The sequence below is a fragment of the Scylla paramamosain genome, chromosome 4 (assembly GCF_035594125.1).
Source record: "Scylla paramamosain isolate STU-SP2022 chromosome 4, ASM3559412v1, whole genome shotgun sequence".
Lineage (NCBI taxonomy): Eukaryota > Metazoa > Arthropoda > Malacostraca > Decapoda > Portunidae > Scylla > Scylla paramamosain.
In genome coordinates, this window is record NC_087154.1 from 12902904 (window position 1) to 12916837 (window position 13934).

At 38.3% G+C, this 13934-nt stretch overlaps 2 protein-coding genes across 2 annotated transcripts in view; one reads left to right on the forward strand and one right to left on the reverse strand.

The window, feature by feature from the left end:
• The first annotated feature begins 4887 nt into the window (after positions 1 to 4887).
• LOC135099749 (uncharacterized) lies at positions 4888 to 7170 on the forward strand. Its single transcript, XM_064002256.1, has 2 exons — positions 4888 to 5018; positions 5488 to 7170. Exon 2 carries the CDS (start codon positions 5499 to 5501, stop codon positions 6375 to 6377), a length of 879 nt encoding a protein of 292 aa, XP_063858326.1. The 5' UTR covers positions 4888 to 5018; positions 5488 to 5498; the 3' UTR covers positions 6378 to 7170.
• A 5357-nt stretch (positions 7171 to 12527) lies between these two features.
• LOC135099748 (inactive hydroxysteroid dehydrogenase-like protein 1) overlaps positions 12528 to 13934 on the reverse strand; it is a 145431-nt gene continuing 144024 nt past the window's right edge. The window contains exon 10 of the mRNA XM_064002254.1: positions 12528 to 13073. The gene's annotated coding sequence lies outside the window, so the exon portion shown is untranslated. The remainder of the gene's footprint in view (positions 13074 to 13934) is intronic.

The window sequence follows — 13934 nt, forward strand, 5'->3', positions numbered from 1 at the left end:
TACAGAGAGGTAGGCTAGGTGAAGGACAAAATGTACCGTACACTGGTTTGTGACCGAACACAAGGCACGAAACTGAATATTGCTTAGATGTGGTCCAAGTGACAAAAGAGGCACATATTCAAGTTCATGTGTGAATGCATTTCATTGTGTGTGTGTGTGTATATATATATATATATATATATATATATATATATATATATATATATATATATATATATATATATATATATATACACACACACACACACACAAGGCCATTTCCATGAGTTGGATTGTAACTTTTCCCAATCATCACCCTGCTCACATACCACAAAGGAACTCCCAATATGCTTAGATAATGCTGTCTTTAATTGTGACCTCATTAAGAAGTGTGATGCAGGTAAATTTTCACCTATTTTTCATTTATAATATCCCTTCAATTTTTTTTCATATTTGGTGTTGGTGAGTAAGGACCTCTGATTACAGAATATTCACATTAATTACTGTTTGCATCAATACACCAAAATCTACTGGCTGTCTGTGAAGGTGGGGTCGTTCCCCAGGGAGCAGGTGGTGGAGGAGGCCGAGATGTAATCACTTTTCCATATTATCACCTTCAGTATAGGGATTTTGACAAGCATTCATTATACTTAAAGTAATGTATTAAGTTACCGTAAATGGTAAGCATACATTTTTCTACACACATCATCTGCTTAAGTCATCCCACCAGAAAAAAAAAAATGAATATAAGGGTAAGAGTGTGTGTATGTATGTGTGCAAGCACATGCATCAACTACCCAATTTTTGCTTTACTAGCTGCTACAATATTCAAAAGCACCACACCTCAGACAGGGGTGCTCCTTTCTTCTACCCTAAGGAGAGGAGGATCCTTTACCACATCTCAGATTTGACTACACTTTGAATTACCTACTGAGGGATCTAATTTCTGGCTTCACAAATTAAATTATTCATCTTGATAAGAGATAGTATTGTACTAGACAAAAAAACTGCAGTGTACATTTAGTTTTTATTATCACATAGCTAAAATAAACACTTGTTGTTAAATTTGAAGCTTAATACATATATGAAATTATTTCATATATGCATTAAATATTCAAGTACAGCAACTTCATTCTGCCTGGCAGCAAGATGGAATTTGGCAGAGCAGTGTAGCAAGCCTTATTTTCTCTCACTTTACATGTCAACCAGAAATCTAAGACTAACAACTATGAAGATGGCCTTACTAATTAAATCTAGATCAATATTCTCTCCCTTTTCTTACAAATATTGTAAGGAGGAGGCAGTAGACACCTGCCGAAACGATAATTACTCCCAGTGAGGTCTAAAGCACTGTTCAGGGGGTGCTGTGAACTTATCATTAAACCCAGCTGTGACCTCACTAGACATTTCCCTTTGTGTCTCACAACACAAGGGGGCAGTCACAGCCTGCCCTCTAAAGACAACTCTCTTCCTCCACACAAAACTACAAGCACCTAATAACACACACACCCTTCACTCAAAAATTTTAAAATCATGGTGACTCCTACACCAGCCTCGGAGTCCCCATCTGGGGAGGGGACCATAAATGTCCCCAGGTCGGACTGCCTTTCTGTCGACGACCCTAAGTGTCTTGACACCTCCCTCAACTTTTTCTTCATTAAATTCTGCAACATTCGCAGTCTAAGATCTAATTTTCAATCTGTAGAACACCACCTCTCCTCTTCTAAACCTCATCTTCTTTTCCTCACTGAAACTCAGGTGTCTGAGGCAACTGACAGTAGCCCCTTTTCTGTTCCCTCCTACTTTCTCTATCGTAATTTTCGATCCAAAGCTGGATGCTGCGTTTATGTGCGCAATGACTTAACCTGCTCTCATGCCCACACTCTTGAATCTTCCGAGTTTTCCACCATCTGGCTACGACTACAGAGTCATTCTCATACTAAATTTATCTGTGCTGTATACCTCTCTCCTAACTCCTCTGACTATAAGAAACTCTTTGACTACTTAACTTCCAAAGTGGAGCACATTCTGACCCTCTTCCCTTTTACAGAGATCTCCATTCTTGGAGACTTCAATGTTCACCACAAGCTTTGGCTTTTCTCTCCCTTCACTGACCATCAGTCAGATACGCCCAACATTCTTGACCTTTTCCTGACCTCTAATCCTTCTGCTTATGCTGTCACCCTTTCTTCTCCGTTGGGCTCCTCCGATCACAATCTCATATCTTTATCTTGTCCTATCACTCCAATCCCTCCTCAGGATCCCCCTAAGCAAAGGTGCCTCTGGCGTTTTGCCTCTGCTAGTTGGGGGGACCTGAGGAGGTATTTTGCTGATTTTCCTTGGAATGACTACTGCTTTCGTGTCAGAGACCCGTCTTTGTGTGCTGAGTGCATAACAGAGGTGATAGTGTCTGGCATGGAGGCGTACATTCCTCACTCTTTTTCTCGTCCTAAACCTTCTAAACCTTGGTTTAACACAGCTTGTTCTCGTGCTATACATGATAGAGAGGTGGCCCACAAAAGGTACTTAAGCCTTCCTTCACCAGAATCTCATGCACTTTATATTTCTGCCCGGAACCATGCCAAGTCTGTTCTCCAACCAGCCAAAAACTCCTTCATTAACAGAAAATGTCAAAACCTTTCAAGATCTAACTCCTCTCATGATTTCTGGCATCTAGCCAAAAATATCTCCAATAACTTTGCTTCTTCTTCTTTCCCTCCTCTACTTCAACCAGATGGCACCACTGCTATCACATCTATTTCTAAAGCCGAACTCTTTGCTCAAACCTTTGCTAAAAACACTACCTTGGATGATTCTGGGCTTGTTCCTCCCTCTCCTCCACCCTCTGACTACTTCATGCCACGTATTAAAATTCTTCGCAATGATGTTTTTCCATGCCCTCGCTGGCCTAAACCCTCGGAAGGCTTATGAACCTGATGGGGTCCCTCCTATTGTTCTCTGAAACTGTGCCTCCGTGCTTGCACCTTGCCTAGTCAAACTCTTTCAGCTCTGTCTGTCAACATCTACCTTTCCTTCTTGCTGGAAGTTTTCCTACATTCAACCTGTTCCTAAAAAGGGTGACCGCTCTAATCCCTCAAACTACCGTCCTATTGCTTTAATTTCCTGCTTATCTAAAGTTTTTGAATCTATCCTCAACAGGAAGATTCTTAAACATCTATCACTTCACAACCTTCTATCTGATCGCCAGTATGGGTTCTGTCAAGGCCGCTCTACTGGTGATCTTCTGGCTTTCCTTACTGAGTCTTGGTCATCCTCTTTTAGAGATTTTGGTGAAACTTTTGCTGTTGCCTTGGACATATCAAAAGCCTTTGATAGAGTCTGGCACAAAGCTTTGATTTCCAAACTACCCTCTTACGGTTTCTATCCTTCTCTCTGTAACTTCATCTCAAGTTTCCTTTCTGACCGTTCTATTGCTGCTGTGGTAGACGGTCACTGTTCTTCTCCTAAATCTATTAACAGTGGTGTTCCTCAGGGTTCTGTCCTGTCACCCACTCTCTTCTTATTATTCATTAATGATCTTCTAAACCAAACTTCTTGTCCTATCCACTCCTACGCTGATGATACCACCCTGCACTTTTCCACGTCTTTTCATAGACGTCCAACCCTTCAGGAGGTAAACATATCACGCAGGGAAGCCACAGAACGCCTGACTTCTGATCTTTCTAAAATTTCTGATTGGGGCTGAGCAAACTTGGTATTGTTCAATGCCTCAAAAACTCAATTCCTCCATCTATCAACTCGACACAACCTTCCAGACAACTATCCCCTCTTCTTCAATGATATTCAGCTGTCCCCCTCTTCTACACTGAACATCCTCAGTCTGTCCTTTACTTATAATCTGAACTGGAAACTTCACATCTCATCTCTAGCTAAAACAGCTTCTATGAAGTTAGGTGTTCTGAGACGTCTCCGCCAGTTTTTCTCACCCCCCCAGCTGCTAACTCTGTACAAGGGCCTTATCCGTCCATGTATGGAGTATGCTTCACATGTCTGGGGGGGGTTCCACTCATACTGCTCTTCTAGACAGGGTGGAATCAAAAGCTTTTCGTCTCATCAACTCCTCTCCTCTAACTGACTGTCTTCAGCCTCTCTTTCATCGCCGCAATGTTGCATATCTAGCTGTCTTCTACCGCTATTTTCATGCTAACTGCTCTTTTAATCCTGCTAACTGCATGCCTCCCCTTCTTCTGCGGTGTCGCTGCACAAGAGTTTCTTCTTTCTCTCACCCCTATTCTGTCCACCTCTCTAACGCAAGAGTTAACCAGTATTCTCAATCATTCATCCCTTTCTCTGGTAAACTCTGGAACTCCCTGCCTGCTTCTGTATTTCCACCTTCCTATGACTTGAATTCCTTCAAGAGGGAGGTTTCAAGACACTTATCCACCAATTTTTGACCACTGCTTTGACCCTTTTATGGGACTGGCATTTCAGTGGGCATTTTTTTTTTTTATTAGATTTTTGTTGCCCTTGGCCAGAATCCTTCCTACATAAAAAAAAAAAAAAAATAAGCAGCAGAACTTTACATTAAGGTAAAACTAATGTTGATAATGTAGCCAAATTTCCTTTCTCCAATACACGGAAATGCTGAGTGTGTGTGTTGTTTTTTTTGGATCTCCCCACATGGGATTGCTGGTCTAGTATATAATTAAATACCTTAACATAGTTTCTGACTTAAACGGCACATCTGGCTGGGAGACTGTAAAAATATGAAAAATATGACTCATTATGAAAAAATAAATAAAAATAAAAATTAATATATATATATATATATATATATATATATATATATATATATATATATATATATATATATATATATATATATATATATATATATATATGTAGAGTACTGGAGGGTCTGTGCGCCAGTCGGGTCTGTGCGCTAAGCCCCGCGATAAATCTCATAACACACAGAGTGTTTAAATGGCGGGCCGTAGTTCAAATTTTCCCGCCAGTACCGTTCCAGTGTTGTGTTTGCGCCAGGGAGAGAGAGGCAGTGCGTCTTCCGCTATACTGAGGTAAGTTGTCTTCTGCTAACTGTTTCGTTAACACACATGAATATCAGTGTTAGTCACTGCTACCTATTTTGATACAAAACTGACATAACTTGTCAATCAATTCTTTGTTATAATACATGACTGTCAAATGGTTGAGGATAAACATGCCTGAGTGTCAGCAAATAGGAGAGGGCGTGGGTAGCGCGCAAACCCGCCACAAACGCTCATGGCGGGTCGCGCGCCCACCAGGCAAAAGCAACACTAGGCTAGAGTGCTTGTTTTGTTTTTGTTTTCTCTTTTTAGGCTATCTGCATTTTCAGTATGGTTAATGTTATCGTGAAAAACATTGGAGAGATGCTACTCACAAGCTATTTTAACTTGTAAAGCGGAGAATGCCAGGATAGCCTAATATTTTTTTTGGAAAAAATGAAAAAAAAAATATTCCATTATGCATGTTAATTTGTATTTTTGCTCTGATCCTTTTCAACAGCCCTTGCTGAAATGGCATCAACACAGCGGTACAAACAAGAACAAGTGGAGAAAGCTGTGGAGCTGGTAAGATCTAAACAGATGTCCCTGAATGCCGCCTCCAAAACTTTTGGTATCCCTTACGCCACCCTTGGGGATAAGGTCAGGGGAAGAAGACCTATGCAGCCTGCTCCCAAAACAGTTCTGTCAATGGAAGAGGAGAAGAAGCTAGTAGATTGGCTGATTGAAGTGTCTCAACGAGGTTTTGGACGGACCAAAGACGACCTCAAAGACATGGTGAAAACCATTCTCGATGATAGGGAAGAGAGGACTGTCTTCAAAAACAACCGCCCTGGAAAGGATTGGATGCGAGCCTTTTTCAAGAGGCATCCAGAGATACGGGAAAGAATTGGACAACCACTTGGCCGTGAGAGAGCAATTGTGACAAAGGATGCTCTAGGTGAATGGTTTCAGCAAATGAAACATTACCTGGACACCATCGATCCCACTTTGTTGACCTCTCCTGACCGGATCTTTAATGCTGATGAAAGTGGTTTTAATATATGTCCAAAGACAAAGAGAATCATCAGCATGACAGGAGCAAAACACGTCTACTCTGTCACAAGTGGCACACGGCAGCAAGTGACAATGTTGGCCTGCTCCTCTGCCATGGGGCAGTACCTTCCACCGCTGCTGATCTTTCCCTACACCAGAGATCCTCGCTTCAATGCGTTGGAAGGTTTTGAAGAGGCTTTTTTTCAAAAAACTCCAAATGGTTGGATCACTGAGGTGGTCTTTCTTAGCTTTCTGAGGGACATCTTCATTCCCAAATTGGGAGAAAAGCGACCAGTGGTGCTGTTTGTGGACGGCCATTCCAAGCCATCATTCCCTGGCAATCAGCACGCTGTGTAACGAGAATGGTGTCATCCTTTACTGCCTGAAGGCGCATGCCAGTCACCTTATCCAGCCACTGGATCAAGCTTTCTTTGGGGCAATCAAACTAGCATGGAGTGAAGCTGTCAGAAAGTTTCAGTACCAAACTGGAGAGAGTGTCACCATGTGCACGTTTGCCCGCACACTAAAGAAAGCTTGGGACACTACAGCACGACCAGAGCTTGCTTACAAGGGATTTGTTAAGTCTGGGATCTATCCTTTTAACCCTGAGGTTGTACTCAACTCAGACAAGCTGAAGCCAAGCTGCAGTTTCTCCAGCGCTGCTCCAGTCACTCTCCCTACCTCAGCATCTTTTGGCATCACTGCTCTTCCCGCATGTACCCCAACAATCTCAACCTCTGTTCCTTCTGCTTCACCAGCAGCCAAATCCAAGTTCCCTGGGCCAGAACAAAGAACTCCCACTCTCTCAGCATTCTCCAACATTTTTGAGCTGATGAAGCTGAGCCTGTCATTAGGGGAAGGAACAACTCTAAAATTCATGAAGCGGTACGAGGAGCGATACGACATGGATGACCCACCCTATGAAGACTGGAAGGTGTTGTTGGAGAAAACCTTACAGCCTGCCTCACAGTCCCTGCCTTCCACATCCCAGCCTGCCTCACAACCCCTGCCTTCCACATACCAGGCTGCCTCACAAACCCTGCCTTCCACATCCCAGCCTGCCTCACAACCCCTGCTTTACACATCCCAGGCTGCCTCACAACCCCTGCCTTCCACATCCCAGCCTGCCTCACAACCCCTGCCTTCCACATCCCAGCCTGCCTCACAACCCCTGCCTTACACATCCCAGCCTGCCTCACAACCCTTGCCTTCCACATCCCAGCCTGCTCCACAACCCCTGCCTTACACATCCCAGCCTGCTCCACAACCTCTGCCTTCTACAAAGAAAAATTCCAAAACGATTGATGATTACCTCACACTGCCCTCATTCCCGAAGAAAAAAGGATTAAAAAAGACCATCGCAGTATTGCCATGCTCAATAAGCAGTGTTGAGTACCGGCAAATGATTGAAGAGAAACAGAGAAAGAAACGAGAGGAGGAGAGGGAGAAAATGGAAAGAAAAAGAAAGAGAGAAGAGAGAAAAAAAATTAAAGAACAAGAAGCTGAAGCAAAGAGAAAGAGAATGGAGGAAAAGAAAAGGCAGAAGGAAAACAACAGGAAAGAAAAAGAAAAGAGAAAAAGGAAAGAAAAACGATTCAGGACACTTCAGTATGTTTCCCAAAAGCAGAAAGACAAGGAAACAGAAACTTCAGAGAGTGCGGATGAGCCAGTCTTGGACGATGACTCGGATGATGTAATTGATGATATGAACGAGCTCTGTGGAAAATGTCAATGTGAAACAAAAGGAAAGTTAAGGATAAAATGTGTATTGTGTGACAGCTGGTGGCATGCAGAATGTCTGAGTGAGATGAATTTGAGTGAAAAGTCTCAGGACATTGATACAATGGATACTGAGTTTTTTTGTAATAAATGTAATTAGGCTATTTTGATACTGTTGAATGATTTTTTTCATGGAGTATTCTTAAGATTTTCGTTTCGATTTCTGAAAGGCATTTATTTGTTATTTTGACACTGTTAAATGAAACATTTCACGGAATATTCTTAAGATTTTCGTTTTTAACTCTGTGAGACATTTATTTGTTATTTTGATACTGGTAAATGAAACTTTTCCCGGAGTATTGTTAAGATTTTTGTTTTGAACTCTGTGGGACATTTATTTGTTTATGATATTCATAACTAAAGCACAGTTTTTATGTTTGTCAATACACTATTTTAAAAAATAAAAAAAAGTTAGTTTGCAATCTTTCATTTATTTTTCCAAAGCTTTTACTCCTTGAGAGGCAAGAGGATTTATTAACTACCTATTGAGAGTGATTTTGATAGCTTGTAGATTAAAACAAAGAACTTAAGGCACCTAGCGCGATGACCCGACATGCCATAGCGCACTGACCCCCCCCCCTGGCGCAACCCCCTCCTCAACCTAGCGCGTAGACCCGGCTGGGTGGCGCACAGACCCTACCTAACTTTCCCTTACTTACAGTGCACAATCGGGGAAACTGCAGCGATTGAGGGTAGCGCGTTACCCGCCATCATGAGCAGACAAAATTTTACACTCCTTGTTAAAATTTTGTTTTTGTATTCAAGTCTGGTGATTTTGTAGCAATTTTTTTCTGCTTAGGGTAGCGCAAACTGCCTCCTCTACTCTATATATATAGTGGAACCTTGGTTTTCTAACTTAATTTGTTCCTGAATACCATTCAAAATCCGAAATGTTAAAAAACAAACTATTTTTTCCATAGGAATCAATGTAAAATAGATTAATCCATTCTCATACACCAATCCACCATGTCTTAGCAGGTAATGACCGATGCTCCTACTTCTAAGATGGCTGCTCCACATCTCGAGCTTAGAATTTTTTATTTTTTATCCAGAAAGGATGTACTGAATGAACTTAGTGACAGAACTCATCAAAAGATATTGCATCCTCATTGTCACCTATCAAGTGAGGTAAGCCTTACAGAGTGACACAGAAAGCAGCAGCCCATTCTGCCAAAATGAAGGTGATCATAACACTTAGACATCTTGCTGCTGGGAAAAGCTACTGGGAAAATGCACTTGTGTAGTAATGATGACATTGTGGATAATATAGATAGCCACAGGAAGCCCGGGATTACTCCTGAGTGCCAAACCTTGCTTATTTATATCAAGCTTCTTCACAGGGTTACCGTATTCCTACACAACACTGTGGAATACTGAGTTTTGCCAGTTAAGTGATGCATTTTCTACACCTACGTGGAATCCGCTACTAAGTATAAAAGGAGAAACATATGTTAATTTCAGGAAGTAAACATTACTTTCATATATATATATATATATATATATATATATATATATATATATATATATATATATATATATATATATATATATATATATATATATATATATATATATATATATATATATATATATATATATATATATATATATATATATATATATTTCAGGAAGTAAACATTACTTTCATATATATATATATATATATATATATATATATATATATATATATATATATATATATATATATATATATATATATATATATAATGTTAACATTTTAGTACGTATTTCTTTTCATATTCACACATTTTCTTGGAAGGTGTGGATGTCGAAATTTATTCCATGTTCAGCTGCCAAATATCATAATATTTCTATACTAGCAGACAAAATTCCACGATACAGTAACCCTGATTCTTCAATGGGATCACATTTAACTTATTTCAAAGATTGAATTACTGTTTTACCCTCTGTGTCTCTCCTCCAAATATATAAAATAGAAATATATTTATAGAAACTATAAATTTGTAATAAATGGCAGCTTTTGCTATGTCTTGTGGTATTTGAAATCAAGTAACTTTGTTCGAAAACTGAATTATGGTATGGCAACTGAAGCAATTATGAGTTAAAATTTTTCTTCAAAAACAGAGTTGTTCGGGAAGGGAGACATTCAGTAACCAAGATTCCACTATATATATATATATATATATATATATATATATATATATATATATATATATATATATATATATATATATATATATATATATATATATATATATATATATATTATTTGTAAAGTGGAATCTTGACTTATGAGCTCATACCTCAATTTGCTCGTATGTCAAATAAATTTTCCAATTGAAATTAAATGAAATGCCATTAATCCATTCCAGCCCCCCAAAAAAAACACCCAACTTCTTTTTGTTGCATGTTTTTAGATAAGAAAAAGATATTTGTGAATAACAAATATTGCATTAAAACATAATAAAACATAACAAAAGAGAATATAAAAGAAATAAACTGGTTTTATAAACTAGATGCTGGCAGAGGTGGAGTGTGAAGGAGGTAGGTGGAGGAGATGGGAGGAGTTAATTTCATTTCATGCTTTTTCAGTCACTTTCATTCGCTACAAACTCTATTTTATTTACAACACTGATCAGCTCTAGATCATTGATCTGGATCTGGGTCTGATCTGGATTTGCTCAGGGTAAAAAGAATGCTCAAGGGCACTGCTGATCAAAACAAAAACACAAGCATGTCACTGCCCAGCTCTCGCAAGTGCCAGACTGTTGATACTTACCACTGTGTTCTAAGGAAGTGTCAACAAGCCTACTGTACAATTCCTGAGGAAGCTGGGCCAAGAAGGCCACCAATGAGTCCCAACCATATACCACATGCAGCACAACCCCGGGTTCCGTGCCTGGTCATGAATGTTGTATAATAAAGTTTCACACAAAGCTCTCTTCACATACAGCATGCTGAAAATAATCACTGTGGTGAACTACAGAATGGTTAAATGATAAAATATTCTGATGTAAGGTGAAGCTAGCCTGGCCTGCATGCTAATGCTATTGACACTATTACTGAGGCACTTCCAAAGTAGAGATGTATTATTTTTGACTGAACAAGTACTATCTTCCTTTGCCTCATCATGTAGTCATTGGTAAAGCTGGTAATAGCCATGTACTTATAATCAGAAGCCATTAAACTAAGGTTTGGTGTGGCTTGTAATATCTCCCTTGTTTCTGGCATCTGTCACCACCACTATTCACATTCTGTATTCACAGCATCATTTTGTAATGATTCATTACCATTCATTTTGTTCCTCAGACATATTAGCTGTTTTCTTGCTGTGTATTCCCATAAATAAGTCACCAGTAAAGGGTGCCCAGTTGCTAATATGGCTACTGCCAGCAGCTTCAGAAAGTGTTGTCTGCTATAACCCATCTCTAGATCCAGATCACCCAGATCATGATCCGGATCACTCAGATCAGTGTAAATCCAGATCAAAATGTAAATACAGTAAAATTCCTCTCATCCGGCATTCAAGTATCCGGCACATTTTTTCCCGAGCCTTAAAATCAATAAAAAATCAATGTGTACTCATAAAATTGATTAAAATTCCCACGCAAGGCATACTTTGTCCCCTCGCCACCAGAGCGCACTGCTTCGTGCCACCCGCGACCCACTGCACTGTGCTTACTCAGTGACTCAGTCCTGCGTGTGCACTGTTTATCGCCTGACGCCTTCATCATGCCTAAAGTTGTAGAAAAGAGGAAGTGTGTTGTGCTTACACTTAAGCAGCTGATCAGATCAACTGCTGATTAAGATCAGCTGATCTTTGTTATGGTAGTGATTGTGGACATAATTTCACTTCTATTCAAGTATCCGGCAATATTCAAGTATCCGGCATGTCGGCGGTCCCGTTGATGCCGGATAAGAGGGATTTTACTGTAGAACATAAGCTGTGCGGCCAGATCAGTGATTTGAAACTGATCATGGTAAATAGAAGACACCTTAAAGTTGAAAAACACAAAGTAAACTTAAATTAAAAAACAATTACCAAATAGCAGTAGTGTACCTGGAGCTATTCGTAGCTTGCAACTTAGATTTTGGCATGCAAGTTGAAGCAAAATTCAACAGTGACAGCTCGCATCTCAGATTTCTTGTAAGTAGGGGCGCTTGCAAGTTGAGGTTCCACTGTATATATATATATATATATATATATATATATATATATATATATATATATATATATATATATATATATATATATATATATATATATACCTCCCTCTTGAAAGAATGACTTGAATTCTTTCAAGAGGGAGGTTTCAAGACACTTATTCATCAATTTTTTTTATTAGATTTTTGTTGCCCTTGGCCAGTGTCCTTCCTACATAAAAAAAAAAAAAAAAAAAAAAAAAAAAAAAAAAAAAAAATATATATATATATATATATATATATATATATATATATATATATATATATATATATATATATATATATATATATATATATATATATATATATATATATATATATATTATATATATATATATAAGTACAATCTAGCAGTCTTACAAGGAAATATTTTTCAGATTTCTCTTGTGACAGTGCCAGGTCAGGTCAAGTGGTATGGCATTTACAAACAAAATAACAACATAGTACTTCTAAACTAAATTTGATACCACCTTAATCTTGATCACACTAAATCCTGAAAGTTAGATTATCAAGTTGTGTTACATTTAGTTCAGAAACACTGCACCATCTGTGATATTTTAAATACCAAACTTTACAAACACACAGGTCTAAGCATATAATATAACCTACAGCATTACACTGTTTCTGATTCACTGTAATATGTGGTGGTTATTTCAGATGCCTCAATCTCTCACCCTCTCTCTGTTTCTCTGGCCTATCATTTATCTTCTATGAATATCTATAAGTGATGTACTCATGTGATTGGAATGATTAAAAATACATAACTTACAATAGAGTACCTATGAAGCATTCTGATGTGCCCATATTCTGTAGGTAAGATTCAGCTACAAGAGTTACTGGTACAATTCAAAATTAAAATTATCTTTGTCATTTAATACTTTTCACTTGTCTGGATATTAAATTAATGTCTTTTTTTTATTGTTGAATGCTGCTAGCAATATCGCATTAAATGGTTTGGCTAGTTCATATGATGAGGCAGAGGCAAAGGGAGAGGTAAGTAACGCAAGGGTGGCTTGCCTGTGCAGCTGTCTCATTCAAACTGTTGTCTGCCTTTAGAAGTGGTCTCTTGCTGCATACTTCATCATTGCTCTGTCAGAAAAGAGAAAATGCACTACTTACTCTATGCAACATGGAAGAAAATAACTATATGTACTTGATAATTTTTGTATGTCTATAAAACCAAAAGGCAAAGGGATACAAGAATAAAGCAATATTGTTTGAAGAGTGAAATCACAACTTTCTAGTTGTGATTGAATATATGAACATAATTCTTGTTTCTCCTTATCCTTTGGTTTTGTGAAATTATTTAAAAGTTTTTCAACTAAAAATGTATGAACAAACAATAATTTTACTCTATGTATAGTGGTCCATCACTTCAAATTAATACACAGTATTACTTCCACTGTTGTATTGTATTTATGACAATGAACAGTCTATGATGACATTCCAATACTGTCAGTTCTACCATCTTCTAATTCTGTAACTTCAGATAATGAAGTGCTATCTGCCCAGTTCTTTATACTGTATGTGTGAGATATTTATTAACAAGCTGCCACTGTTACTGAACCAAAAATTACTTCTGATCTCACCTATCTGAAGTTATGGCTAAGTCAAATCAACATGTCAAGAGTTCCTTTCTTTAGTGCATTAAATAGAGTCAAGTGTACTGAAAGACATTTAAATATAGAGGTCAATGAAAAATACCATTAAAGAATAATGGGTGGAATATATCCTAAAACTGCTTCTATGTATTAAGGGAATTTTATTTTGAACTTGAGCAAGTAAGAGGCAAGCATCAAAACAGATTAGGAATATTGAAATAATCTCAGATTTGTGGATAATGTTCTGATGTGATTGAGTTTACAAATTAATTACAGCAGATAATTTTGCAATTACATAGAACATCAGAATAAAGGTCTGATGATGAATATGAGAAAAGAACAATGATTT